Here is a 26,392-nt window from a genome sequence, read left to right as displayed (position 1 = left end):
GCTTGGGAACTGCTCCGCCAGGCAGCGGCTGCTGGGTGATACACGTGTCAGCGAGAACCGCTGGAACAGGAAGCAGCTGTTTCTTCCAGCTGTGACACGCTCACCCCTGGTCATCGAGAACACGGAGAGAACACCGATGCGACACCCGTTGCCGTGCCAAAGCTCCATTTCTTGCAACACCGCTACACGTCTGACAAGGGAAGCCAGCTGGCAGCTGCTGCACATCTGTCACCGCCAGAAAGCACCCCCGCTTCCAAGGGGCGTCCACCAGCAGACGGAGATCTAGGAAGAAAAGGGAACGCTGAGTACACAGCAGGGCCCGGGTATGTTTCCCTCGGCAGCGTACAGAGCAACCGCATTTCTGTCGGGCACTACAAAATACGCTTCCAACGGCAGACTAGAACCTGATCACCTGAGGCCGACCCTGCCTGGGCAGGGGTACAACAGGGCACACACGGGAAACCACATCCCACCCTGCTCCCGGTAACAAGACTATCGGTAAAAACATCTTTATTACAGAAGGTGCTACTTATTTAAAATACCTTATTACAAAACATCTTATTACAAAAGTTAATTTTAAAAAAGCAGTATCTTGTTACAAACCACCTTATTACAGAAGTTACTACTGGTTAAGAAAGATCTTATTACAGAAGCTGTAAGGAAAGGTTTCGCCTCAGTTCATCTTACTGCCCGGTGCTCCCTTAGCACATCCCGGCCCCAGCTGGGAGCCACACAAGCCGAGGCGGTCCTGACAGCTTCTCTGCTCCCTTCTCGTGCGTTTGGCTCAGGGCTGGCTCGTATGAACACGCATGAAGCCATTACATGGATGGTTTAGGTGCTCTTCCACATGGATCTCCTGAACACCACAAGTAGAGGATGTGCCCCCTTTATCCTTCAAACAGTATTTTAACATGAACACAAATGTATAGCTATTAAAAACTTAAGATCTGCTGTCAACATAAGTACAATCTTCCTCTAAAAGTTTAAAAAATATTTTCAAGACATAATTAGAACAGAGTACTAGAATAATAAATAACTTATCATTACAGATACCATTAGCATCAAAAGGAAATTATTAAACCAGAAGAATTCCCCAGGAACGTAAAAGATCAGCAGCTGTGACATACATACACTTGCTGGTGGAACAGAGAGCTGGTTCAGGAAGGAAGAAGGTTTCCTGGTTAATCACTTAGAAAATTAGCTCATCTTTCCTTTAGCTGCTCTCCTGAAATCTCTGACCCATTCAGACCCAGAATCTTGCGACTTTCCAATGCTTTTGTTTCATACACGATCCCCAGTAAAGGGCCACGGTACGACTGCAAGCAAAGACAGCGAGAGCACCAACCACCACCTATGCCGAGCATACTGCAGCTCCCAACAACGTTAAATAGATAAATAAATAAGTGAAACAGATTCCTAACAGAGCACTAAAACCCATCTGCTTCCCAGTAAGGGTGTCTCAAGAAAGTGTTTAAGGGTTCCTGTAAAGTTCAGACTTTCCAAATCTAAAGAATACAAACAGCTAAGGAATTACTTCATATTAATTACTCTGACCACTCGGTGCTTTATAACTTGACAGGTAGAAAATGTAATGAAAGAGGCCTACTAAACAACACCCTACCAAGTTAAAAAGAAAGCAAAAAATAAGTGTGGTGTGGGGCTGGTTTTGTTGTTGGTTTTTTGTTGTTTTGTTTTGGGCTTTTTTGTGTGTAGTCTTTGGTGTTTTGTTGGAGGTTTTTTGGTTTGATTTTTTTTTTTTTTTTTAAACACAGCTGAAATGATCCAAAGTGGCTGTTGTGGGCAAAGCTCCACTGCTGCTGGAGTCTGACAGGGGAATCCAGCTGGCAGCTGCTGCACATTTGTCACCCACTTCTCACTCTCTTATTTCGTCCTCCAGAAAGCACCCCCGCTTCCGAGGTACATCCACCGGCAGACGGAGATCTAGGAAGAAAAGGGAACACCGAGTACGTATCAGTGCTTGGATATGTTTCCCTTGGCAGCATACAGAGCAATTGCATTTCTATCAGGTACTATAAAATATGCTTTCAATGTCAGACTATAACCTGATCACCTGAGGCCTACTGTTTAAAGAAACAGGTATTCTTCCAATTTTTCAAAAATTTAAATATAAAACCCCAAAGCAGATTATAAGAAAAGTGCTCCCATTCTTCAGTATGTATTATTTAGAAATGCCTTTGCCACCATGGATACCAAAAGCCAAACATTAATTACTATAAGCCCTATCTACAGAAAGGCCTGACCTGCCTGTGCCATATCCCTTTGTTTACCCAGAAAAGGCACAATTGCCTCAAAACACACCACAGCCAGCGCCAGGATCCCATGGCGTCACAGAGAGGACAGACAAGAGGCTCCTTTTTTGACAATTACCTCGATCCACAGCAACACAGAGATACTTCCCACGTATGGCCAGATCTTGCAGGTCAAGAAAGCGAACAAGTACCCCGATAAAGTCACAACAGCGCTACCACTGCAAACATCACCCACAAGAAATTTAACCTCTAAACAAACACATTCACATCTTCCAGCCTCTGTTCGTTCTCTGTACTACGAAGTTCCTGCAATAGGCACCACTTTTGCACTTTCTGACACCTGCCTCCTGCCAAAGCAGACTGTTGGGAACACATCTTGAAAACGCATAGGGATGGAGAAATGAGGGGGCTTGTAACAATGCACCTCTAAATTATGGCAAGTTAAGACACAGGGTATGACACCCACTCATCCCAAAGAGCAGACTGCCAGGACAGGCAATTTGAAATGCCTTCAATGAATATATAATGATGGCAAGGTAATGGCAACTGAGCTGGAGCAAGCAGCTGCCGCTTGGACCCCCGAGAGCAACTTCGCTTTGGGCTTCACACAGATGTTCAAGAGCTCAGGGCCAGGCCTGTCCCCACATTAACTCTTAACACCTTTGTAGGAAGAGATCTCACTGTGACCGGATAGGAAAACTAAATGAACATTAACAATATTTTTGGCTGGAAGGTGCAGGAAACAGTTCAAGGGAACAGATGACAGCATGGGAGAGCTTGCCTGAATGAAGATTTGCCCTTAGCAATTGCACCCAGAAATCTATTTACCTTGGAGGGAATGAGAGAGAACACACAGTGACACAACTGCAGCGGCATGGGAGTGGGTGGTAAATGTCTAGGGCACCTTGCAGCATAAAAAAGAAAAAAAGTCAGAGACAGTCATCAGATTATTTGCAGGACTAGACGACTCACAGAAAAGATATGGTCAGCCATCGAGAAAGAAAGTTTTTTTCCTTAATGTCTCAGCATCAGCTTAAATGCTTCAGTCCAGAAGTAACAAATTCCCCCTGCTCCATTCCGAGATGCCTATTTCCAGAAAGACGGGCTGAAAACAAAAATTCCTCCCATCAGAATCTGGTCCTTCTCCCGTGCTCTTTTAGAAGAGGAAGCACAAGCCACAGATATTAGGTCCAGTACAGCTGTGCTCACTAGCTGAGTGTGCCTGTGCAGCACAATGCAGAGGAGATGGGGAAGGAGACTCAAAGTATTTACAGAGTTCCTCTCAATCCTTTGTGAAGTCCAAAAGGACTCCTGTTGCAAGTGTGTATGCTGCCAACAAAAGCGGACAGATTTATTTCAAAAAACTTTATTTCAAAAACATTTTAACAGACGAGCTCAGCTAGAAAGTAGTGGGAAAGGCAGATGCATCATCAGCACCTTCAAATCTATGTCCTAAGAGCGAGCTTGGGGCTGAAAAAAAGCAGTCCCTGGAAGGTGAACTATTCCTTGCACTTCTGTGTGATAAACACGGCAGGAGCTAGAGCACCATACCCATCGCCTCTCAAGAAAAAGAGTGGGAAGGGAACAGACGACACGGCCCGTAATCATTTGCAATGATGTATCTTAGCGCCGAGTTAAGTTCTGCACCCTTTGTAGCAGACTCTGGCTCCCGGGAGGACTCAGAAGTAGTTGAAGAGGAGGGTTCTTCACCCGCTGCGTAGTTAATCTGCATTAATGACGTTAACTTACAAAAACCACAGTGGGTGCTAAATGTTTGCACAGCTTCAAAAAGGGACTCTAAAAATCAACTGAAGGTTACTGAGGCCTTTTCTGCTTAATGGTACAGAAATGCCGAAGACACTGTTGGAGACAGGACAATGAACTAGAGACACCTTTCATCTTGATTCGTCTGGGCAGAATGTTCTTAAAACTGGTAAACTAGAATTTAGCTGAGAAGGCTGGTTAAATACATTGGTTTTCCATTTGAAGGAAGCAGATAACCTATCTCAGTGATTTATGGTGCTGCAGAGATGGGCTGGCAGCTATGGAGGGAAACCCTGGGGACGGTGTTTTAGGGAAAGGACACTCGTCTTTTCTTGCTACAGAACAGCTGTGAAATGCAAAGAAGTCCAGTCCAGCTCTTTGGAGGGAAGCAATGCCTTCTCCACAAAGGCGGGTTTGATTCTTGGTGCGTTTTTACAGATTAACACCTTGGGTTGGGCTCAGAGCTGCTCCCAGTCACTGAAATGTACCACATTATATTGGCTCTCGCTGTGTGGTATCTACAACTTGGTGTCACCGCGTAACAAAGAAAAGTGATGTTAAAGAAATGTGACATTAACAAAGAAAGTTAACATAAAAAAAAAAACAGCCTACTGAAATAGATGGAAGAAGAGCCTTTTTCACAGCAGGGTGCGTGTATCAAAGTGCAGGCTCAGAAAACTTGCAAAGGAGTGCCCAAAGGAAAACAGGGAAACAGAGAGGACTCCATCACACTCAGAGGGCAAGTTGCCAAGAAACACCTGGAAATCATCGTGATGCATTTTAGCACAGAGAGATTAAAAAAGAAGTTGTTTCCAAAGTCTCACAGAGGACAGGAGGTGCTGACAGACAAAGGTGTAGTCAGAGCAGCAGAAGTCAGCTCGCACTTGAGCCTGCCTGCTTCAGGCTTACAGCTGACATGCAGCCGACAGGCTATGCCAGCTTGGAGGCTTCTATCACGCACCCAACTGACTTCGGGCTAGCTTGAGCCTGATCACGTTGGGCTCAGGTGTGCTGTCTATCTCTACCCTTAACACGCACACCAAGCCCCAAAGGTACAACAGTGGAGATGCAGGCCTGGATGACCGTCACATTTCCCAGAGAGCAGACTATGCCAATCGTTGCTAATTAGCGTTAGCGTAACAGTGTTTCATCCCTGTGGAACAATCCCATGGGAACGCTTTCCAACATGTTCCTGTACATAACTTTACAACTGGCACGTTAAGCAAATGTTTTCCTTCAGATATGAAAGCTGAGAAGTTTGCTAGTTATCTGTGATACCAGGAAGTAATTGAACAAGAGCTCTCGATTCTGTGTTTTAAACAAAAGCTTGTCTTTTTTCAAGGTGGCATCCCACCTTTTTTCTCAGCTTCCTGACAGAAAGACTTTATTCCTTACTTAAATGTTTGAAACTGATGGGCATTATGAGCTGAACTATTAACCAGCATCATGATCTGGAATCTAGAAACTACCCTTTGAAGTGAGCAACGGCTCTTCAAACCCCACCATCGGCTCTTTGATGAACAGCTGTGAGGGAAACAGCTTCTTAGAGACTTGCAGGCTGAACCAAACTCCCCTCTAGAATGGATCCCAAGTACTTTTTGTGTCCTCTTAGGTCTCTCTAATCTGTGGACATTTCTGTTTTCCCTTCAGTTACTAGATTTGTGAAGTTTTTAGCCTCAGATACTCTGCGGCTTGTTTTTCTCATGTGCTTCAGGACACTACCAGACTGGTACAATGTGTTCAGTGATCTGAGACAAAGCGTTCAGACTTCTACACTAGCTTCATCAGTTTGGTGGGTTTTGCCCCTGGAACTTCCATAGTTACCTCATTACTCAGTGTCTCCTTCACAGCACTGTCGCCCTCCAGCGAACACGTCTATGGACTTAATCTCAATATTGTGACATCCAGGTTTCTGGCACAACTCCCAGAACTCCAAGTTTTATTTACTTACATAATTTATACCCTTTCCCACATCAGAGTAATTAGCATAAGTGTCTCTATTGAAGTGTGTTGGTAAGTACACTAAGAGGTTGTACAGTTTAATATTTTAACTGAAGGAACAATGAGGTACTTACACGGCAGACAACAAGTAAATTCTCCTACTCTCCCCTTTCTGTAATAGTTAGTTTCAGAGTAGCTGTCACCGTAATCTCTGAGAAAACATAGAATCTTTCTTACCGAGAGAGTTGCCTGTGTCTGAACTGCGTCTTTTCCGGGAGAAAGATTTTACAGATGAATCTGTCTGTTCTACAGATTCGTTCACAGGCTCAGCTCCTGAAGTGAATTGTCTCTCTTCTGTCTCCGATGTCCTGGATTCACTTTTAACACTACTATTCTCCTTAAAAAAACACAACACAACAACAAAAGAAATAAAACCAAAGATCACTCAATGTTATCTTATAATAAAACTAATATATAACCAATAAAACAAAATAAAAGCTATTCTTCTCCACTCCAAAAGGGCATCTAACAGGTGGTGAACACTGCCTAGACAGTTGACACAGTAAGTGTTTTTAACTCAGAATTAAGGTTGCTAAATTGAAACAACCTCTTACAAAACATCATATTAAGCAAAATATGAGATCAGAAAACTAGAATACACAAAGTTAGGGTACATGTCCCCACAGTCTGAACTTTTCCCTCAGTTATTAAACTAGCTAGAAGAAATAAGCCAGAAGAAATACAGGTGCACTCATTCTTACCAGCACGTGTAATAGTAACGACAGATCTAGCTCAAACAACTTGACAGAGCTGTGTGATGCAGAACCACACGTGAACCACACATTTCTGGTTGGGAATCTCACCCCACCCCATCCAGTCGTTAAGACATTAAGTTATAACGTGTTGCTTGCTTTTTAGAGCCCTCTGCTGCTGCTCTACATGTATTTTGCAGGCAACCATTTGGCAAACTGGTACATTTCCATGATCATGTGGCAAAAACCTGTAGCTAAAAAAAAAAAAAAAAAAAGGCAACCAAGTTCTGTTTCTATTTCACTGAGGCAGTACAGGCCCAAAGTTAAGCACCTGGAATCTACCTTTAGACAGAAAAATTTTCACAGTATCACCTGTTCTAGAATAGTCATCTCTTCTGCAAATACCTTATCCATCAATAACCTAAAGATGAATGACTGCTCAGAGCCTGCAATGTTTCCTTATATTAAGGGGAAAAAAAGCTTTTGAAAACCATTATGTGTGAGTTTACAGAAGACAAGAGGTCACACTTGGTAATAAGATAGGCTTTCCAAAAATCACGCTCACCACCTTGAGTCTGTCATTACTCAATGTTGAGTATATAACAGGCTATGTGTATATGTATCAATAGAAACACACATACATAATTACATTCAAAAAGGCCTGTGCAAATACAATAATGGAGTACTCCAGGGAGAACTAGTTCCCTCCCACACACCTCCTGCACTTGCTGGATACCCATTTGACTTGTTTTTTCCTCTTTGAAATGTGCTGTCTGGATGTATTGCTTTAGTACTGTTAACAAGGCCATGTGAAAAACACGTGGCTAGCAGTGCCTTTTGTCTGATGTCTGAACCACAACTCCTTCCCAGGCACAAAAACAAAGAAGGCAGGCAGGCTGTAGGTCACTACCTTCACCAGCTAGAATCCAAGTCTCACGAGTGATGATGACTTCTCTATTCCTGGTGACATTTACATAATAGCAAGTTCTAGAAAAATCAGTGAGCAGCCTTCATCAAGTAGTGAGAGAAGGGAAGATTTCTCAGGTAAGCATTCTAAACCGGATATTCCACCGGACAACTGCTCTAGAAACAGTTCTGCAAACTTCATTATTTAAAAAGAAGGGACTAATGAAAAGCAATACCAGGCAGGGGATGTAGAAACCAAATTGCAGTGTTTGATAAAGAAAAAACAAATAACATGCATATTGGGATCACCGTTATTAAGAAACTGTTACTAGCCTACGTGGTGAAAGTAGTCTAGACACTCTAACTAGCAGTTCTGCAAAGGACGTGGGGATGCTGCAGTGCCCAGTAAGGCTAACGACACCTTGGGCTACACCGGGACGAGCGTGGCCAGCAAACTGAGGAAATTTCATTCCCCCTCACTGGTGAACCTGTACTTCCAACGCTGTGTCCAATTTTAACCCTTACAGCTGCGTGTGTGGAAACTGAAGAGCAGTCATACTGCACAGCACCCCTTTCAGATTTCTTTTTATCACTGTGTTTATAGACTCTTACACACCAACTCTTCAGTAATCTAATGTAATAGGTAGTAATACCATTTTCAGCCTAACAGCATCAGCCTAGCCCACACAAGTCTGGTTCCCAAGCTATCCCTTTTTTTTTGTTTGGTCTTTTAAGCGAACATGTTTCTGACCGTGGATTCACCGCACCTGTGGACAGGCCCTCCACTCAGGTCTAATACTTCTGCAACTTCAGAGTCCGAAACATTGTTTGGCGGAGAATCAAGCAAAGCTACCAAAGCTGACAGACGTGAAAGTTTTGCCTTTTCACTTCAGTTACTGAAAAACGCCAAAACTGCTGCATCTCACTACTTACACGACTTACGAGACACTGACTGGACTATACCCATACCCAGCTGGAACCATGATGGGAAGCTGAGGTACTAAAATTAGCAACTCGCATGAACGGGGTTTGCTGGATTCACCTTCCCCAAAGAAAGCAAGCGTTTCAGCCTTCACAGAGGTATGCAGCCAAGGAGACTGTAATGAAATCGGGGGCAAATTCCTCTTGATCAAGCATTACAGAAATGTTCTATTTCCACTTTAAGAAGAAAATAAAACATTTCTTAGGAGTAGGAGTGGAATAAGAGATGTCCATTGAAGGCCAAAGCCTCTAAAAGTCTAGGACAGAAATTCACTGAGGCTAAGAGGACAACGCTGGATCTGAACTGTTGAATGTACCAACTCTTTTCATGTAAAGAGCTGCTCTTTAATTTGCTGTCTTTTAGGAAATCGGGAAAGCAGAATAAAGCAGGTTTCTACTAAACTGTTACTTCTATGAGGAAGACAGTTCAAGGCGCAGTGCTGGTCACAAGAGTAATTAAATGCTGGGAAATACTGTGAACGAAACAGAAAACAAAACAGTACCAGCTTGGTCAAAAGGTCCCGTATGCTAAAACCGACAGTTTCAAGGGCTGACTTCAGTCCACAGAGCAGAAACCCAGGATGAAGTACACAGCATCATCGCAAGTCCTCGGGCTGAAAGTAGCTGGAAAGTATAAGCAGGAATGCCCTGCTCTGTTTGCGGGCCTTGTTCTTGCTCTTCCCTACACATCAGGTTACAGCTGTTGTTTTGAGACTTGACGCTGGGCAAGACAAACCTTTGATCTGACCCAGCAGAGCTGTTTTGATGCTCTTGTACGAACACTGGAGGAATTTGCTCCCCCTCTGCTCGTATAGAGAGGAACAGAGCGGTCTTCTGTGCACGCCCACTATTCTGTCACAAGCTTGCTCTAAAACACATGGTACCAACAGCCGCTGAAAGCCTGAGTGCTTCCAGATTCAGGGATGAGGAAGAAAACTGTGCTGGAGCCTGATGTGAGGAGTACAGGCACCGAAGCCTCCTCTGGAGAGTTCTGCACCTGCCATGACCCCAGGCTCTGGACAAGTAGGGTGTTAAGTTACCCTTCCCTCTCCCGAGTTTGGGAGGAGGAGACTAGTTGAAGAGGAGTTCTAACAGAAAGAGGGAATCTGTCAAACAAAACGCTGAACAGTCCCTGAATTGCTTTTCAATTGCTCAAAAAATGAGGCCAGTTATTTAACCAGTTACAGTCCAGGACCAACATCAGGATTCTCACAAATATACAAAACCTCCCTCCCAAACAACTACGTGGTTCGTGTGCTTAATTCCCCCAGTTCTTGACAAGGAAGTTCAGGTCACGGACTCCAAAGGCCTTCAACAAGGGACAACCTACCATTCTAAAAATGCAGTTCCAAAATTCTCAAAACTGACAACATTTAAAGTGCGGTCAACACTTAATATAATGAGTGGGCACCAATTAAGGAGTGCTGCCAACTCCATGCACTAGCACAGGGATGTGCTCTTCCCTACACGGTACTGAGAACAGTCTAGTCTAGGCTTGAGCTATGCAGAGGCTTGATCAGAATACACAGCCCTTTCTAGAAAGATACCCAAGAGGAAGATGACTAATCTTTATAACGCTGAAAGCAACAATGGGAGGTTTGCGCCAGCTGATGATTCCCGATCTAGAAACTTCAGTGAAGGCATCAAGCTACCGACAGAACAATAAAACAGTAGCTTCAATGCACACACAAAAATGAGATTGAGTGCCTACATGCAAGGTAGGTCTCATGCAGCAGAAACAGATGCAGTCAATCTCCTGAGCTTACCTTGTTTTCAAAACAAAACAAAACAAAAAAAAGCAGAGCACGCATTTGCTGCCTTAACAGAGTAACACCTAGAATGCCCCTCACTCCTCATGAGACTTACAATTTTACATACCAGGAAGACCAGGTACAGGCAGACTGCAGTACAATTACAACTTGTTGTACACCACAAAGTATAAACCAATGAAGATGCTTTATACCAGTCAAATGTCAATAAACTATACTTTCCACAGAAAACAGAACTTAACAACTATTTACCAGAAACAATCTAACCGTTTATCTAAATTTAAGCAAAAATCTGCCTCCAGTGGCAATTCTCAAAATATTCTTCTTTGTTGGAGATTAAAGATGGTATGTTACAACCTAAAAAAGCATCTACTTCATCACCACGAATACACCTGCACTACACATGTTTCCCATGCAAATGAGCACCCTAACTTGGCCAACAGGCTGACACGTCATGCTCATTAACATGGGAAACAGGGGATACTTTTTCATTCCGTCTTCTTTTTTATATCTTGCTTTACCAACCAAACCCTTCACTGTCCATTAAAAGCTTAATTAAAGAAGCCTTCAGTTCTTAAGCAGGCAAGAATATTGAAAAGCTATCAGTCCAGGCCCTAGCATTACTATCAAATATAGTTAGCTCAAGAAAGATGTTGGTTTACCTCCCCTTACCCCTTACCTGCTCTGGACTGAACAATTCTTCCTGAAAAAACATGAGGGAGAACTCAGCTGGGCGGTGATCTGGTTCTTTGCTCCGTTTTTCACCTGCTTCCTGTGTGGTCAGAAGTTCTTGTAGTATTTTAGCAGCAGCAGCAGTTTCTATAGACAGAGTGGGATCGGCAGCACAAAGAATGTCAGAAGGCTGCAATGGAGACAAATCCAGTGCTCCATCTGCTGCCACCAGAAACGACGTGTCTGAAGTTACAGGAGTGAGACATTCCAGCTGGCTTTCCTCAGTTGAAGAAGGTGTGTAACTATTAACAGGCAGTGCCTGATTTCCATTAAGCTCCAGGATTGAATTCTGGCTCTCTACAGGTGCCACTCCCGCCTTTTCAGCTTTGCATGATGAATGCACCTCAGCGGCAACCTGAAACATGGCTTCAAGACCGACTTCTGCCTTCTTGTTTTCTTCAGATATATTACATAGCCAGTCAGATGGCATCAGTTCAGCTTCGTAAGATGACTGCATTGGAGGATTCTGGAAAAAACAAAATACAGTGAACTTTTGTATAAAAAATTACCATGACAGGATGTGTATTGATTCTGTTTATCCATTTATCCAAAAGCTTGAAAGATTGTCCGTTATTCTCAGTTAAATAGCAAGTTTAACCAGAAGAAAAAAGAAAAAAAGCTACTGCTTTGTCTTGGTTTTCATTAACCACCTTACTCTTGGCACGCTTCCTTTCTACTGTTCATGGTCTATCCTGGAGAGAAGGTTACTTACCAGGAGCTGGTGTATGCCTGCAGATGCATTGTCTGCACACCCTTTGCACCGCAGGTGTTAAATATACCCAAGCATTCAAATCAGAGACTTCTGGTCTTAGTAGAACCTGTGGGGGTACATCAGAACCACCCTCTTCACGTGCCACATACATAATAGAAAATGAGAGAGAAAATCCACCCGCCTTCAGTTCCTTCTAAAACTCAAGCATTCCTGTTGCTGTTGTATAAAAAAATCAGTATAAACCACAACATTTTTAAGCAAAAGAAAAAGGTCCATATGCTGTAAATGTGCATATGGACAACACAACTTGAGGAACTCACCGCTTCTTAACCAATAATACCATTTTCCTCCTCAAGTGATTGTCCATAGGCACATCTACACAAGGGGTGCCCCCCAGGGACGCCCCAGTCCCAGGAGGAGTGGGAGTTCAAATACCGATGACAGCAAATACTGCAAAACTGCCCTGCCTGTCACAGCCTCACATCTGGACTCTCCGGTCATGACAGTGTCCCACAGAGGCACAACTCAAAGTCTGCATCGATCTGCATAAAAACCCGACAGAATTTCAGGTCAGAAACACTTCTTGTAGAACCTACAGAGACTGCCTTTGCCATCACAGATCAGGTCTGAACACTACTAAAATTTTTCACTGTAATGACATCACAGGATGACAGGACACAATCAGCAATCCAGTGATGATTTTTTTAGTAGCATTCATATATATCGAGTAACCTTTAAAACAGAATGAAGACAATTAAAGAGTTTTTCCAAAGCAGCAAGTCCTACCCAAGTGAAATGATAGATGACATTTTAACAGCCAGTGTCTGTACTGCTACTTCTTCTGGAGGTGACTCAGTCAAAGGACACTAGAAGGGTCATTTCTTCTGACAAATACAAGTCATACAATGATGTTGAACAGAAACTCAGGTCTATTTAAAATACAGCCTTCTTTTGGAAGAGATCCAGTATGAAGGAGTAGTCCTTAGTGCCTGACTATCCTTAGACCTTCTAGCTGAGGTCATGGTTAATGAAAAGCTACTTCCAGAGACGAGTAAATTAGAAACAGGAAGCTGCAGGATCACCTACTAGGAAAGCCGTATCAGATCAAATGCCAGTGAAGGACTTGGTCTCTCCCTGATGGAGATACCACAAAGAGATGAGATCCTGTCTCCTGGGTGTGTGAAGGCAAGTCCTGGTGTGGATTCGTGTAGATGTGCCAGTTTGTAGATAGCCACAAACTGTGGAGGGTGGGGGGAAATGGAGGGGGAAATAAAACCTGGAATTTGAGAAATTTAAGTTAAGTTAAGCTAAGTAAAGGCTAAGCCACCTTTATGTTTTTATGAGATAGGTTCAAACATTATTCCTCTCATTTGATTTTTTTTTTTCAGTTCTATTTTTTTAAAATGTTAACAAGGTGTTTCATTTCTGTTGCATTGCTTGTTTACTGTCATAAGTAGTCAGGATTTTAAGTAAGATCTGGGTTACCAAACCGTCCAGGAATAAGATCATCCCTGCCAAAAACCAATGAACCAACCTACCCATACTGAATCTTTTTCTGCCTCTTCTTAAGGGACCTCAGCTTGAAGCTGTTACAGCACATATTGTCCTCTTGGATGCACTACAGGATCTCGTGTGTATTTCCAACAGGAGAAAGGGGCCACGCAAAGGTACAATTTAAATCCTTTTAGTTCACCTGGAGAAGGATGGGGGGAGACAGCAACAAAACAAGGAAAACCGATAAAAGATTGAGAAGTCAGGGCCTGGAAGACTAATAGCTTGCTGGTCATTCAAGCTCAAGAGGAAAAATGGTCTAACTTAGCAGAAGTGGTGAAAGAGAAGATGGGCATTTCACTTATAAGATTAGCGTAGCGTGTGCAGGAATTAAAGCACAACCACACCTTTTCAGGGACTGCTAGCACTACACAAATCTGGCTTGAGTGCTTGGGCAATCGGAATTAGTTCAGACTTGATTTCTTTTTGAAATAACATGGCTGATTATCATTCCTTATTACAAATAAAAGCAAACTACTTAGGACTGCTTTTAAGGTCAGAAAGTTGTTGTTCTTTTTTCTTGCACGTTTATTTCTTCCATTTCCCGTTACCTCTTGCTTCAGATCCACAAGGAAATACCGACAGCTTAATAACCATGGTAATGGCAATAATCAAACAGCAGGGCTGCTATTAAGAAAAGACAAAACGAGGTGGGGGCAGGAAAAAAAAAATTAAAAATCCAATATGTAGCCTCAGTTCACATCTATGATAAAGCAGCGGGGAAGTATTGAGCTAATGGTTGTGAGCTGCCAGCACTGCTGCTGCAGAAGATAGCAGGAGGTCTCTCAAAAGACTCATTCCTACCCAAGGATACTGATTCACCACACTAATCCAAACCCCACTTAAGAGAACCCAAATGAAAAATGGGTAAGAAGTTGTACCTGAGCTCCCTGTTTTGTAACCAACCGTGATGAGAGTGTAATACAAACCTCTGAAACCCCAATTTCAGAAACCTGGTGAGATACACCATCATCAGCCACCGTGTCTGGGTATAACCACCTATGTCCCCTTGCCATTCCACGCAGTAATTCTCTGTAGCTTTTCCTGGAGAGCAAACTGCAGCCAACCAACCAGTCAGTTACCGGCCTGGTCTGCCCGTGTTCCAGGCAGGGTCACCTAACACTTTCAGCAGCTCAGGTGCGTACTGTACAAGCCCAGCAGCTGGCCTCCAAGACCCAGAAACTCCACCTGTCTTAATCTCTCCTAAACTTAAAAGCGATGCTCTCTGCAAGACCCAGTAAGGAACAGCACAAGGTTTAGGCTTCCTTGTCCAAGAGTGCCCGCTTTTCCTTCTGAGACCACAAAGCACCGTCTGGATCCAACAGAAACGGGGCTGGTAACCAGCTTGCTGACTGCTAGTGCGCCGATACGGTTCGCTGTCTTCGGGACTGGTCCAGCAGTTTCGTATAGGCTGTGCCACTCCTATCTAGCAGCGCACAGCGGGACCAAACAGCCTAAAACGCCCCGCAAACCACGCTTCAACAGCATCGCACTGAATTCCTGCAACTGGTGGAAGGTATTGAGTGGAACGATAGGAAATATACCATGCAATAGGTCAATTTTTTGTGAAGAACAATAAAAATGCTTAGTCAGCCAGGGCTGATGAATTTTACCGCTTTTGAGGATTTGTGCAAGTGGTTACTGATGGATGATCAATACACCAGCAGGGCAGGATGCTCAATACTGCAGCTTGCCACATCTCCCAGCAGACGTTTGGGGAAGTATATGCCCCAGAACACACAAAAGGCAAACTGATTATTCCCCACAGCTCAGCAAGAACCGCAGGCAAACTGCTGTCTTCTGTACCACCTGCACAGCCTGTCACCACGTTCCAGGAGAAATGACCTAGGCTATGCTAAGACTCAGAAATCTCAAGAAGTCCCGTTGATCCACGCGGTACGATAGTTGTGTTACCCTGCTCAGAGACAGCCGGTTACTGACCTGGTGGAACTGATACAGGGCACTGCTCGCCTTTGGCCTTCTCACGCAGAGGATCGCCTTCCCGCAGTCCGCCCAGATGCTCGGCAGCTTTTTGCTGGGGGTTTCCAGGAAACAAAGCAACCACTAGCAAGTGGCCTAAAGCTCTTCTGACTCCACACACTGCCCATGGACTTGCTTCTCCAAACAACTGATTTTTACTAGACCCTTTGGACACTGTATATTATCCTTCAATCTAGCCACAACGCCACCTTTGACAACTCCTTTGGAATGATTTACTATCCCATGGATCTCGGCCTTCCGAGATAAGCTATTTAATTGTGACTGCCCATCGCTCAGACGGATCCTCATGTCCTGGATGAAAAAAGCAGCTCACAATTAAAGTGAGAGGACAAAGATGCACTGTGCGAAAAATAAATACTACAATATCGACGGCATGACTGGCTGTTGGCTATTTATAGCCTTACACCAACGTGTTATCCTGGCCATAACCTGCCCATCTTGGATAAGCTTATTTTTTGAAAGAAGTCACGAATAAAAGACAAAGGTTGATATTTGCAAGACAGGAAACTGGATGATCAAGCTTGGGTAGGTCAACCCTTTTTCAACATACATAAGCATAACTTGCTTCGCTTGTCCTCTGTGAGGGGAAAAAAGTATATGCGTTATGCTGTAATAAAAAAGGAAGCTCTTGCATTTTTACTTCAGATCTTCCGATATCTGATAAGCCAGGCCCTCCAAATAAGGTGCAGTTTCCACTAAAATTACATAAAGCGTTTACAGGAAGTACTGGAGTTATCTTTAATAAGAGATCTCTGAGGTGGGGCCCATTCCGAAAAGTCACCTTAGTTTTCCTCGTTCATCAAATCAAACTCAGGACTGCAGGAAGCTGCCCGGGACAAAGAAGTGGAGCTGCTTCTCAGTATTTTCATAATATTAAAGAATCTCTTTTTGTCCAGGCAAGAGCATTCTTCCAATACAAATGCAGGCTCATTAACTAAAAGTGATTCTGGTGAAGTCAAGCAAAAACACTCCACTGATGAGGACACCCACTATGCTGCTACCCTGAAACCTAACCTGAATTACAAAACTACCCGTTTAACATTCAGTGGTTCTTTGAAATAGGCATTCGTAAACCACATCACTTTCACTTTATCAAGCAGATCAATTTTCAAATTTATATCCTTAATTTCACAAATGTATAAACCTGCAGTTCATTCATACGGTCTCCTTCGCTTTCACCTCCTTTCAGTAGGCTACGCTCACCTGGACAAAGCTGTCGTGGGTGCACGCTGAAGCAGCAGGACCAGCACAGCCAGCCAGAGGATCTGTGTGGGCTGCTGCTGAACAGCTCTGTGGTGTGGCTGCAAGAATTCAAACACAGCTATCAGACTGCCGGGACTTGTGCCTGGTGTGCAGAGTTCTATTGCTTACTTTGATTAAACATTTCAATAATCACACGGTAAATGACATTCCAGAAATTTATTGTTACCTCCCAAGTCATTTTAAGACCAATTTCTTAATCTTAAAAATATTTAAGATATGTATAGATATATTAAAAACATATATTATAAAATTGGTAACACACACATACATGCAGAAACTTCATCATCAGAGTCTTTTGTGTCTTAGTATCACCTCTCTGATTTGGCTGCTTGAGTTTCTTGTCACAATACACCACAGAAAGCGTATTCACATAGCTGAGCCTAGGTGTTCATACACACTTGTGACCACGTGAATTTTAAGACTTACAAAGAAAATGAATTATCTTAACCGAGAGTGTATCATTCCGAAGAATATCATGACTACTCCTAAACTACCACTCACCAGAAAGGTCTTCATAGGTAAATGAACCCTACAGGCACAGATGCATTCAAAAGGCGCGACTGGACTTGCACTGTCAGGTGGCACCAATAACTAATATTTCTCACATGGTCTCCACGACTGATTTTTCATTATTACACACTCTCGGATAATAAAGCTTCAACGCATTTCATTGACGCGATTCTACTGCTGTCAAAGGTTTGGCAGATAGTTGAAAGTAAACAGAACTAAATCCTTAAACTAATTATGGTCTAAGGCTAGTGGGGAAAAAAAGACTTAGATGAGCATATTTTATGTTACTGACCTTTCAATAAGAATCATAATGAAAAACGAGGGAAATCTTTTTGTCACGGAAGTTAACAAACAAGTTTGAATACACACAAAATGAAATCTTTTGACAAAGTTCTACTTTGATTTCATTTAATGGGACTTCAAAAGTGAAATGAATAGAGTCAAGAATAAGATTGAACATACATTCTTTAGTTCTCTCACTTACTAAATACGTATCTTAAGGTTAACTATCACTTTCCAAACAAACTAATCTTGCTGCTGTGCTCTCATGATGAAGGAAACCAGAGTTTTTCATGTGGACATATGACGAAACACGCTTTCAGCATTCTGTATGTTATAATATATAGAAGAAAGGATAGCGGAGAGATTAAGAGATACACAGGCACAGAAGTAAAACCGCTGAGACAGTCCTAGAGTGACAGTGAAAATTAGAAGATTTATCATACTCCAGTGAAATGTCACTTACACTCTCAGAAACGCTAATTAATTCCCTGGAGGTTTCAAACGCCTCAGATTCCCTAAGTTTCTGTATTTTAGTTTTGATTACACCTTGCAAAATTTGATATGTTTTCACTGTGTTCTCACACCCACCTCCCACCCCAGAAGATTCTACCTGAGCAACGTAGCCAAGTTATCCTTTAAACTTAAAGCAAAAGGAGCGTCATCCAGTGAGAGAGATCTCCATATTCATGTCTAAATCTACGCTGGTCTCCCTCAGCTCCCCTACAGGCAGTACTTCAAAACAGGCACTTCCAGGACACCAGGAATCTTACCCAAGACAAACTCTAAACTGAGCTACGTGAAATCGCACCCGAGATGCCCCTTTCCTTCCCTTGACTACGGGAGAGGGCTGGGGCCTTAGCTGAGATAGAGAAACTACAATTCATCATGATGAGTTTCAGCCTATGCTCTGTAACCAACAGAAACGCAAAGCGGGGACCACCTCCCACCTTAATGAAGCAAGTATTCTGGATGAGGCTTGGAGCTACCTGGTCTAATAGAAGGTGTCCCTGCCCACGGAGGGGGGTGGGAACTTGCTGATCTTTAAGGTCCCTTCCAACCCAAACCATTCTGTGATTCTCAGGACACCTGCTCCTGGGAGAAGACTTAATAGTTAGCAGCTGGTAAGGCAGGCTCCACACTCTGGCCACCACAGAAATCTTTGCATAAGGAGCACGTGGCAGAAGTTGCCTGTCTCTTAAACATTCAAGTGCGTCTACAAGAAATGCCCAGCTCCTCAGAACCCTTCCTTGACAAAAATGACGTTATGGGAACTGTTGATTATTGTCTGAAATGTTCTCAGCAGAGGTCTCAGAAGAGATGCACAAAAGATGTAATGATTTCACTGTGTAGGATTTCTAAACAGGGATAGCTAGCTGTCTCTGTGAAGGCGCGGCTGCCAAAGGAGGAGCAGGCAGAAGGAAAGAATAATAACTGAGCTTTAGTTTGTTCAAGGCAAGAGTCACTGTTCTGAATTTCCGAAGTTTTAGGGAAATTAAAAAAAACACCACAAACCCACAACAAATACACCACCACTCCCCAGAAAATACCCTGTCATGTGATTTTTCCCATTCAAGGTAAGGGCAAGGAAAAGAACAGTAATTTGCTTCAACTCCTCTTCTGAGGAATAAAAACACTTAAGTGAGACTGATTTATTTTGTAATTGAGTGATTAAGTGAGACTGACAATTGTGGCAGAAATAATTTAGAAAAAAGAAAGGAGCCAAGACTATTGTACTTTCTAGTCTTCAGTGCATAAAAAAATACAACATAAAGAAGCTAAGCAAGAAAAAAAATTCAGATACAAAAATAGTACGAGCAGAATGAAATATTCTACACCAGGAGTCCTCAAACTACGGCCCACGGGCCGGATATGGCCCCCCAGGGTCCTCAAACCGCCCCCCGTATTTACAGAACCCCCACACCACCCCCAGCCCCGCCGGGGGTTGGAGGGGGAAACCAAGCAGACGCAGATGACTTCCTGCCATCTAATCTGCGCGCCGGCCCCCTGTTTAGAAAGTTTGAGGACCCCTGTTCTGCACAATACTTTTGACTAATCTTTGAGTTTAAAACCTTAACCTGGAAAAACATGAGACCAAGGCCTAGGATACTACTTCTTAACAAGGTCTCAGTGCTTTAATATCATTGTCCAAGTTTTGCTTAATTAAAAAAAAACAAAAATGAAAGTTAGCCTCACACCGACTAGTATTGGACAAATGTTCTTCTCCTCGGCCTTTCACCTCAACAGAAAGGCTATCCAGAAAATCACCAGGGGACACACAAAATCTGGAGGAAGGACACGAATACCAAACAGAAACTCCTTTTGCTTTAGGTCCATCTTCCTTTTAGAGTTGACACTTTCTAATTCTCACTTGAGATATACGCATGGCAGAGTATTGTAGAAAAATATTTGAAAGTCTCACTTTAAAATCTATTTTTGAAAAGCAAATGCAGAAAATTTTTTCATACCTGTTGGATAGCAGGCTTGTGAGTACGGCACTGAAGATGCAGCAGAGCTGCTGCAATTTGCAATGGATGCGGCAACGCTTTGAGTCCCTTGCTGAAGTGGCGGAAGAGAAGCCGCAGGCTGGAGTGTGTACATGGCTCCCGTTGGAAGCGTCTGGAGTACCGGAAAGGCAGCCCCTTTATCTGGAAAAGCTGGGGAAGCCCCTTGCCCTGGCAGCAACCCAAGTGGTCCCTGCTGGATCCAAGTGGAAGGGACTGGAGTCGGATCTAATCTTTGTGCCGGTGAAGTGCTGGGGGCTCGGCACGAGGTTGCCGTGTAGGAGTAAGGAGGGAAAACACCTTGACCGTAAAGTTGATGAAACTGTCCTCCAGTCAGCAGTCCTGCAGTGGGTACAAAATAAAGCGAAACAAGTGTTAAGGAAAGGAGTTTTCACAGGCAAAGAAAGGCAATATGAGGAGCCAAGGCTCTACAACGTTATTTGGGAAGACTACCTTTGCTCCAGCGTACTTAACCCAGAAAGGAGACTGTACTCTTAAGACCCGAGCATGCAGGAACTGCTGTGCGGCACACGAGTGAAGCGCCAACACAGAGGTGTCTGCGTAGCATTCAATCTCCTTCAACTGGCAGTAACGAGTTACCCATATTTAGAAACGTGCTATAAATCAAAATGTGTAGTAACTTACTAAACCAAACAAAAGCAATTTTGAAAGTACAGTGTGTTAAATCAGACAATACATTTTTAAAAAGGGACATCATAAAGCAAGATTTGACCAAACTCCACTACTGACAGCTCACAAACAGCTAAGGGAAGCGCAATGTCAAAATCCTCCAAAGGACTTTGCAAGTACTTTATGACAAGTCATTTATTTGGTCAAGAAAAAAATTTCAAAGCCATTTTTTTCTCAGTCAGCTCAACTAGTTCAGTGCAGACTAAAATATCCCAGACTTTGCCATTTTGTTATTTCCTAGAGAGTCCTTTTATTCTTCTCTATTATTTTATAGTTTCCTCTCTCGGACAGTTACTGTTTCATGAAATGGCATTTGCTTTTATACCATGACAGCTCAATTTCTGTTTCGGTGACTTTGTGGAAACACTGACAGTAACACCGCAAACGCCTGTGCTCATTGATTTCTGCAAGAACTACTGCATTTGTGACTCCCCCGCAGGATTGCATTTAGCCATGAGAATTACAAGTTTCAGGATGGTTCACGTCAATAGGGTTGATCTAGAAGCCAGGCTTTCTCAGACCTGTAGTTTCCAATTCTCACTCAAAAGGACTTTTTTTAAAAATAGCCTCACATTTACCTCTTGCACTCCTCTGATGAAAACTAATTCAAGAAATCAGTAACATACAGTCATTATTCTGCAAGTTCACATTTAACCATTAAGAATCACTAAATAAATACCAGCTGACCCTGAAGATTTGCTAAGACTTAATGTATAGGACCGTTTATTCCCTGTTCAGTACTTTCACCATTTATAAACGGAGAAGGAACAGGGGTATGAAAATTCTTTTGTTTATATTTTACCTTTGGATAGGGACGTGAAGATTATCTAGTTCTAACACGTAAACAAGACACCAGGGGATGCCAAGTTACCAACCTCCAGTTGCTGTCCAGGAATTGCTCCTGAATGTTTAACAGAGCGTTACACCCTGCAAGACACTGGGAACAGACGTGCCCCTAAACAGTCAGTACAGAGCGCACAGTGCATTGTCAGCCTGTCAGAACTTGACTGCATAGAAACCCCAATGTTTTCCTTGTTCTGTCTTTCTAGAAAATGAGACTCCTAGAGCAAAAACTCTGAAACTGCAGCCATCAAAACAGCGGACAAAAAATGAACAGGTCATCTCTTTCTCATAATTTCCTTTACCAGTGGTCTGCATTACATCAGACAAACCACATGTCACTGAAGTCTGCTATGACTCACCTTAGCCTTAACAAGGTTAACATCAAATCATTAATTTAAATGCTTCCTGGCCTCCCTACTGAAATAAGTTCCATCCCTTCTCCGATGCTTCATTTTGTCTTCTTGGTATTGCACGTGCAGTTCCACACACATCACGGAAAACACCACTTGAATTAGATGAAGTTCCTACCCTGACACAGTAACCAAGAGCATGGTGATACCCTACTCTGCTCTAAATGCCAGCCGGTGCTGCAGAGAGCAGTACCATCAGCTGCTTCTCCCCTTCTCCTGGTCGCACAGTCCTGCCGCTCCTCCTACACCGCGCCTTACAGCTCTGCACCCATGGGGTGCATCACCCGGGTCCAAGAGCCAGCCACAAAAAGGCTGTTAAAGTCTTCTCCGATCACTGCGCTGAACCAACACGTTGCTGTATCAGCTGCAAGGAAGATGACAGTTAACACGCCACCAAGGGAATGGGAAGCCGGAGTGCTCTTCTGGCAGCAGCCCAAGAGCACTGCAAAGCAAGATATTCACATCTGCCTTACACAGCACCAACTACAAAGCTTTAGGGCCGATACAAAATGTGTGGAATAATCCTGAGGGCTCACACTTGTCTTGGGAAAACTCAGATCCTCTCAAAGAGGGTTAGAAAGAAAGAAAACACGTTCTAGGGCTTTTCAGCAGTATTATTTTCTAATTAGCTCTCACCTACTCATTCAATCCATTTTAAAAACTATGTAGCTTGTGAATTCTTTTTCAGGAGACAACTGACAAAAATCTTACTACCAGGTCTTGTCTCCTTTGCACAAAACTAACAGGATGCTCTAGTGATCACTTCACATGACTCACTGTTTCACACACATTTAATGACAGCTTATTAAGCACCCCTACTGATGGGCATCCTTACTGACGGGCAAGAAGCAGTAACGTTCATCTGGTAGAGCTGTGACAGCTCCAGAGATCGAGCAAGGGTGTTCTTAGTGTAGTACGCAATGGAGACTGTACTGTAGTCTACAGGCAGCCTGAAATACATGTGAACCATGCTACTCATGCTTACTGGCAGCAGATCTACCTGCATAAACAACAACAGCTTCCCTACACCAGGTGAACTGAGATGCCACCGGCAAGGACAGGTAACCCTTCTCCCTCAGGGGAGTGCTGATTTCCAAATCCCATGCCACCCAGCGCTTCTCAAAAACCCACCAAGGCCCCACATGGCCCACTCCGACTCACCAGGCCTGCTGAGCGTCGAGGGCGGAGGCAGCGGCTGCCCGTTCAGTGGCGTGCCGAGCAAGCGCTGGAAGCGGTTGGGTGGGCGGCTGGTCACATCCAGGCCCGCTGCCATCTTCGCCTTGTTGCCTTTCGTCAGGCGCTTCAGGTGGACGAGGAGGTCGGGGCGGTCGCGGCGAAAGTGGGGGCTGCGGAAGCGATGCAGGGGCCCGGTGCCGTTGCCACCGTTGCCTTGTCCACCCTCTGGGCCCGGCCCCAACACACTGCTCCCCGGCAACATCCCCACCTTGCGGAAGCCATAGAGACTGAGCTGTCGCATGAAGCTGCTGAAGTTCGTGGTCTTGAAGAAACCGGCGGCTGCCGCTGCCCCACGGCCACCCGGCTGCGCGGCGACGGCCGGCCCGGCGCCCAGCAGCTCGCACTCACAGCGCGGCTGGTTGATGACCAGCCCCCGGCCGGAGGCGCCCCAGCGAACGGAGCGGCAGCGCGGGCTGTTGACCAGCCGCCGCAGCCTGGCGGGGAAGGTGTCGGCACTGACGGGGCCGGGCTGCTGCGACGCGTCCGTGTCGGTAGGTGGCGCCAACGCCGCGCTCAACCGCCGCCCGCGCGGCCTCCGCTTCCCCCGCGGCCCCCGGCCCTCAGCCCCGCCGCGGCGCTGGTCCGCGCAGCGCGCCGGTCCCTCGGCACGGCACGGCCGCAGCCCGGCCCCCCCTCAGCCCCGCCATCCCCTCAGCCCGGCCAACCCCTCAGCTCCCCCTCAGCCCCGCCACCCCCCTCAGCCCCGCCACCCCCCTCAGCCCGGCCAACCCCTCAGCTCCCCCTCAGCCCCGCCACCCCCCTCAGCCCGGCCAACCCCTCAGCTCCGCCATCCCCTCAGCCCGGCCAACCCCTCAGCTCCGCCTCAGCTCCCCCTCAGCCCCGCCACCCCCCTCAGCTCCCCCTCAGCCCCGCCACCCCCCTCAGCTCCCCCTCAGCCCCGCCACCCCCCTCAGCCCCGCCACCCCCCTCAGCTCCCCCTCAGCCCCGCCACCCCCCTCAGCTCCCCCGTCCATTCAGCTCCCCAAGTCCCCTCAGCCGGGCCATGTCCCTCAGCCTCCCCATCCCCCTCGGCCCCGCCGGTCCCCTCGGCCACCCCCTCCGCCCCGCCGGTCCCCTCACCCCGCCGGCCCCTCAGCTCCGCTCCCACCAGCATCTCCCGTAGCTTCTGTGAGCGACCGGGCGGCTGAGGCCCGGGGCCGAAAGCTGCCGCTCGGGGCGGCCCCGCCGCCAGCCCGGAGCCGTCCCGGCGGCAGCCTGGAGGTCCTTGAACCACGGCGCGGGTGGGCGCCGGGCCGTGGAAAGCGGCTGCAGGGGGGGCAGAGCGGGGAGCACGCGTTCCGCAGCCCCGCGCCCCGCCATGGCTGCCCGCCGCACCGGGACCGCGCGCGGGAAAGGGGGCGGGGCCGCAGGGCCACGTGACACATCGCATCCCAGGGCGGGGCGATCTCGGGAGGGGCGGGGCGATCTCGGGAGGGGCGGGGCGGGGCGGGGGCGGGTTCTGCTGAGCAGCCGGACCTGGCCGGGCCGCTGCGCTGTCGCGGGGTGCGGGCGGCGGGGACGGAGGGGACAGAGCGGGGCGCGGGCGGCGGGGGCTGGGGAGCTGCTCCGTGTGCCGGGGGCACCCCCGGCTGGCGCGTACCCCGCCGGGAGGAATGCAGCCGGCAGAGCAGGTGTTGCAAAGTGTCGGCTTAAAAACCTCTGGCAGTTCACAAAAGGAAAAGCCAATTTATAAAGAGTGCAGAGGAACGCGGAACAAATCGGGAATTGTGTCACATTTGCCCTAAACCCAGCCCAGACCTGTGCAGCTCTGATCCCCATGCCAGAACAGATCAGGTGGAGTTAAAATGGGGCAGAGAAAATCAGCAGCGAGGATAAGAACTAGCTTCAGCGGAACGAAATACTGAAGAAGGAATCTTCAGAGGGGCGGTTATTGTATAAAAAGATAGGTAGTAAAGTTGTAGTTAGTGTAAAGGAGGCAAGCGTCGTGCTAATGGAGGATTTCAAATAGGAGAAATCAAATCACAGGGAAACCGGGGAACTGATTGCCACAGGATGTGTTGGGTTCCATAATGTTACTTGGCTAAGGGAGGGTGTTGGGGGGGTGCGTGCGTGTGAAGAAAAGAGAGAGGAAAAAAGAACAAGATTAGCTACATTCACAAAGACCAGAACTCTTAAAGCGGCACCTTTGTCACTGCGAGTGCTTGCACTGTGCGCTGGCACAGCTCTGAGGCGGTGCCTGAGCTGCACTGGTGCAGATCTGCCCTCTCCTCAGCCTTGTGCTGCCAGCTGTGACTGCAGGCAGACTGCAGGAACCAGCAGAACCATCCTTACCGCTGCAGAACAGGAATCTGCTACGAACCAACAGGCAAAGAAGAGCAGGGAGCCAGGGAAGGAAGAGTGCGGTGATCTCTCTCTGCTTGCATCTTGCCTACAGGTCACCAGCAGTGGCAGAAGAAAATGACATTCCTCTGTCTTGGCTGCCCTCAAAGCAAGGCAGTAGTGAGAAGACTGAGCACCTGTGTGTTTCGTGACCTCAAATACATTATCTTGGAGTTGTTGTAAGATTTCTTAGCAAGAAGGTACAAACCCAAACCTCTTCCTTAACTAAAGTCGTCCTTATTGCTTTGGTTTACAGCACAGCCCCTAACCACCAAGGCAAGTAAAAGCGCAGTAAGTACCAGAAAGGGGGCAAAATTGAATAAACTGATGGGAAACTGTTCCTCTTTTTAAACTGAAAGTAATATCCCTCTGCTCTTCTGCATAGCTGAAGTGAGGAAAATGATGTTTGGGCGGGGTTGCTAACAGTGTTTCACACTTCAAATTAAACCAGAAGCAGAAATTTTGTCAATGTTGTCATCAAAGCTGAAATCCAGCACCACAGAAGGATGCTGCTTTACCCAAGGAATTAATGGCCTACGATTCTAGTAAGCTCATGCTGTCATCTTCTCAAGAGGCTTTGCATTTTTTGTCCCCTCTGTAATAATTTATTCAGAATTACGTTGCTCAGTGTAAACAGCCAAAACTTAAGTAAAGCAAATCTGAAAAATCCAGAAAAATGTCCACAAAAAAATTCTTCTCGGCATTCCTGAGGTTGTCTTTTGCATTACTGCAGTGAAATGAATTTGGGTTTCTTTCTCCCTGTGCAGCAAGAGTGCCAGAAGACCATGACTACCTGATGGTGGGACAGGTGAGGTTTTTAGTGTATCATCCGTAACTCAGGGCAGAGCCAGCAATACGTAGTCCGTAACTGAAATGCAGAGCATGATTCCCTAAAACTAACACACAGAAACATCGGTCCCTTTCGTACCACTGGCCAT

At 45.7% G+C, this 26,392-nt stretch overlaps 1 protein-coding gene across 1 annotated transcript; it reads right to left on the bottom strand.

Moving 5' to 3' along the window:
- On the bottom strand, positions 1-26,392 carry LOC129735099 (heat shock factor protein 5-like). Its single transcript, XM_055700479.1, has 8 exons — positions 26,383-26,392; positions 24,223-24,380; positions 23,040-23,715; positions 19,900-20,277; positions 16,583-16,680; positions 11,063-11,581; positions 6,213-6,372; positions 1-282 (listed from the first exon to the last, which is right to left on the bottom strand). The coding sequence occupies exons 1-8, from the start codon at positions 26,390-26,392 to the stop codon at positions 101-103; spliced, it is 2,181 nt and encodes a 726-aa protein (XP_055556454.1). The 3' UTR covers positions 1-100.

The sequence above is a fragment of the Falco cherrug genome, unplaced genomic scaffold (genome assembly GCF_023634085.1).
Source record: "Falco cherrug isolate bFalChe1 unplaced genomic scaffold, bFalChe1.pri scaffold_35, whole genome shotgun sequence".
NCBI classification, from domain to species: domain Eukaryota; kingdom Metazoa; phylum Chordata; class Aves; order Falconiformes; family Falconidae; genus Falco; species Falco cherrug.
Note: the sequence above shows the minus strand (reverse complement) of the source record. Positions and strands in the feature narration are given on the sequence as shown.

Excerpts from the sequence above, each read along its gene's own strand:
- LOC129735099 (XM_055700479.1), bottom strand. Across the intron at positions 16,681-19,899 it reads ACAAGCCTGCTATCCAACAG|CCACACCACAGAGCTGTTCA; the intron begins GTATGAAAAAAT and ends GAATTCTTGCAG. Across the intron at positions 11,582-16,582 it reads CCCACGACAGCTTTGTCCAG|AATCCTCCAATGCAGTCATC; the intron begins GTGAGCGTAGCC and ends TGTTTTTTCCAG.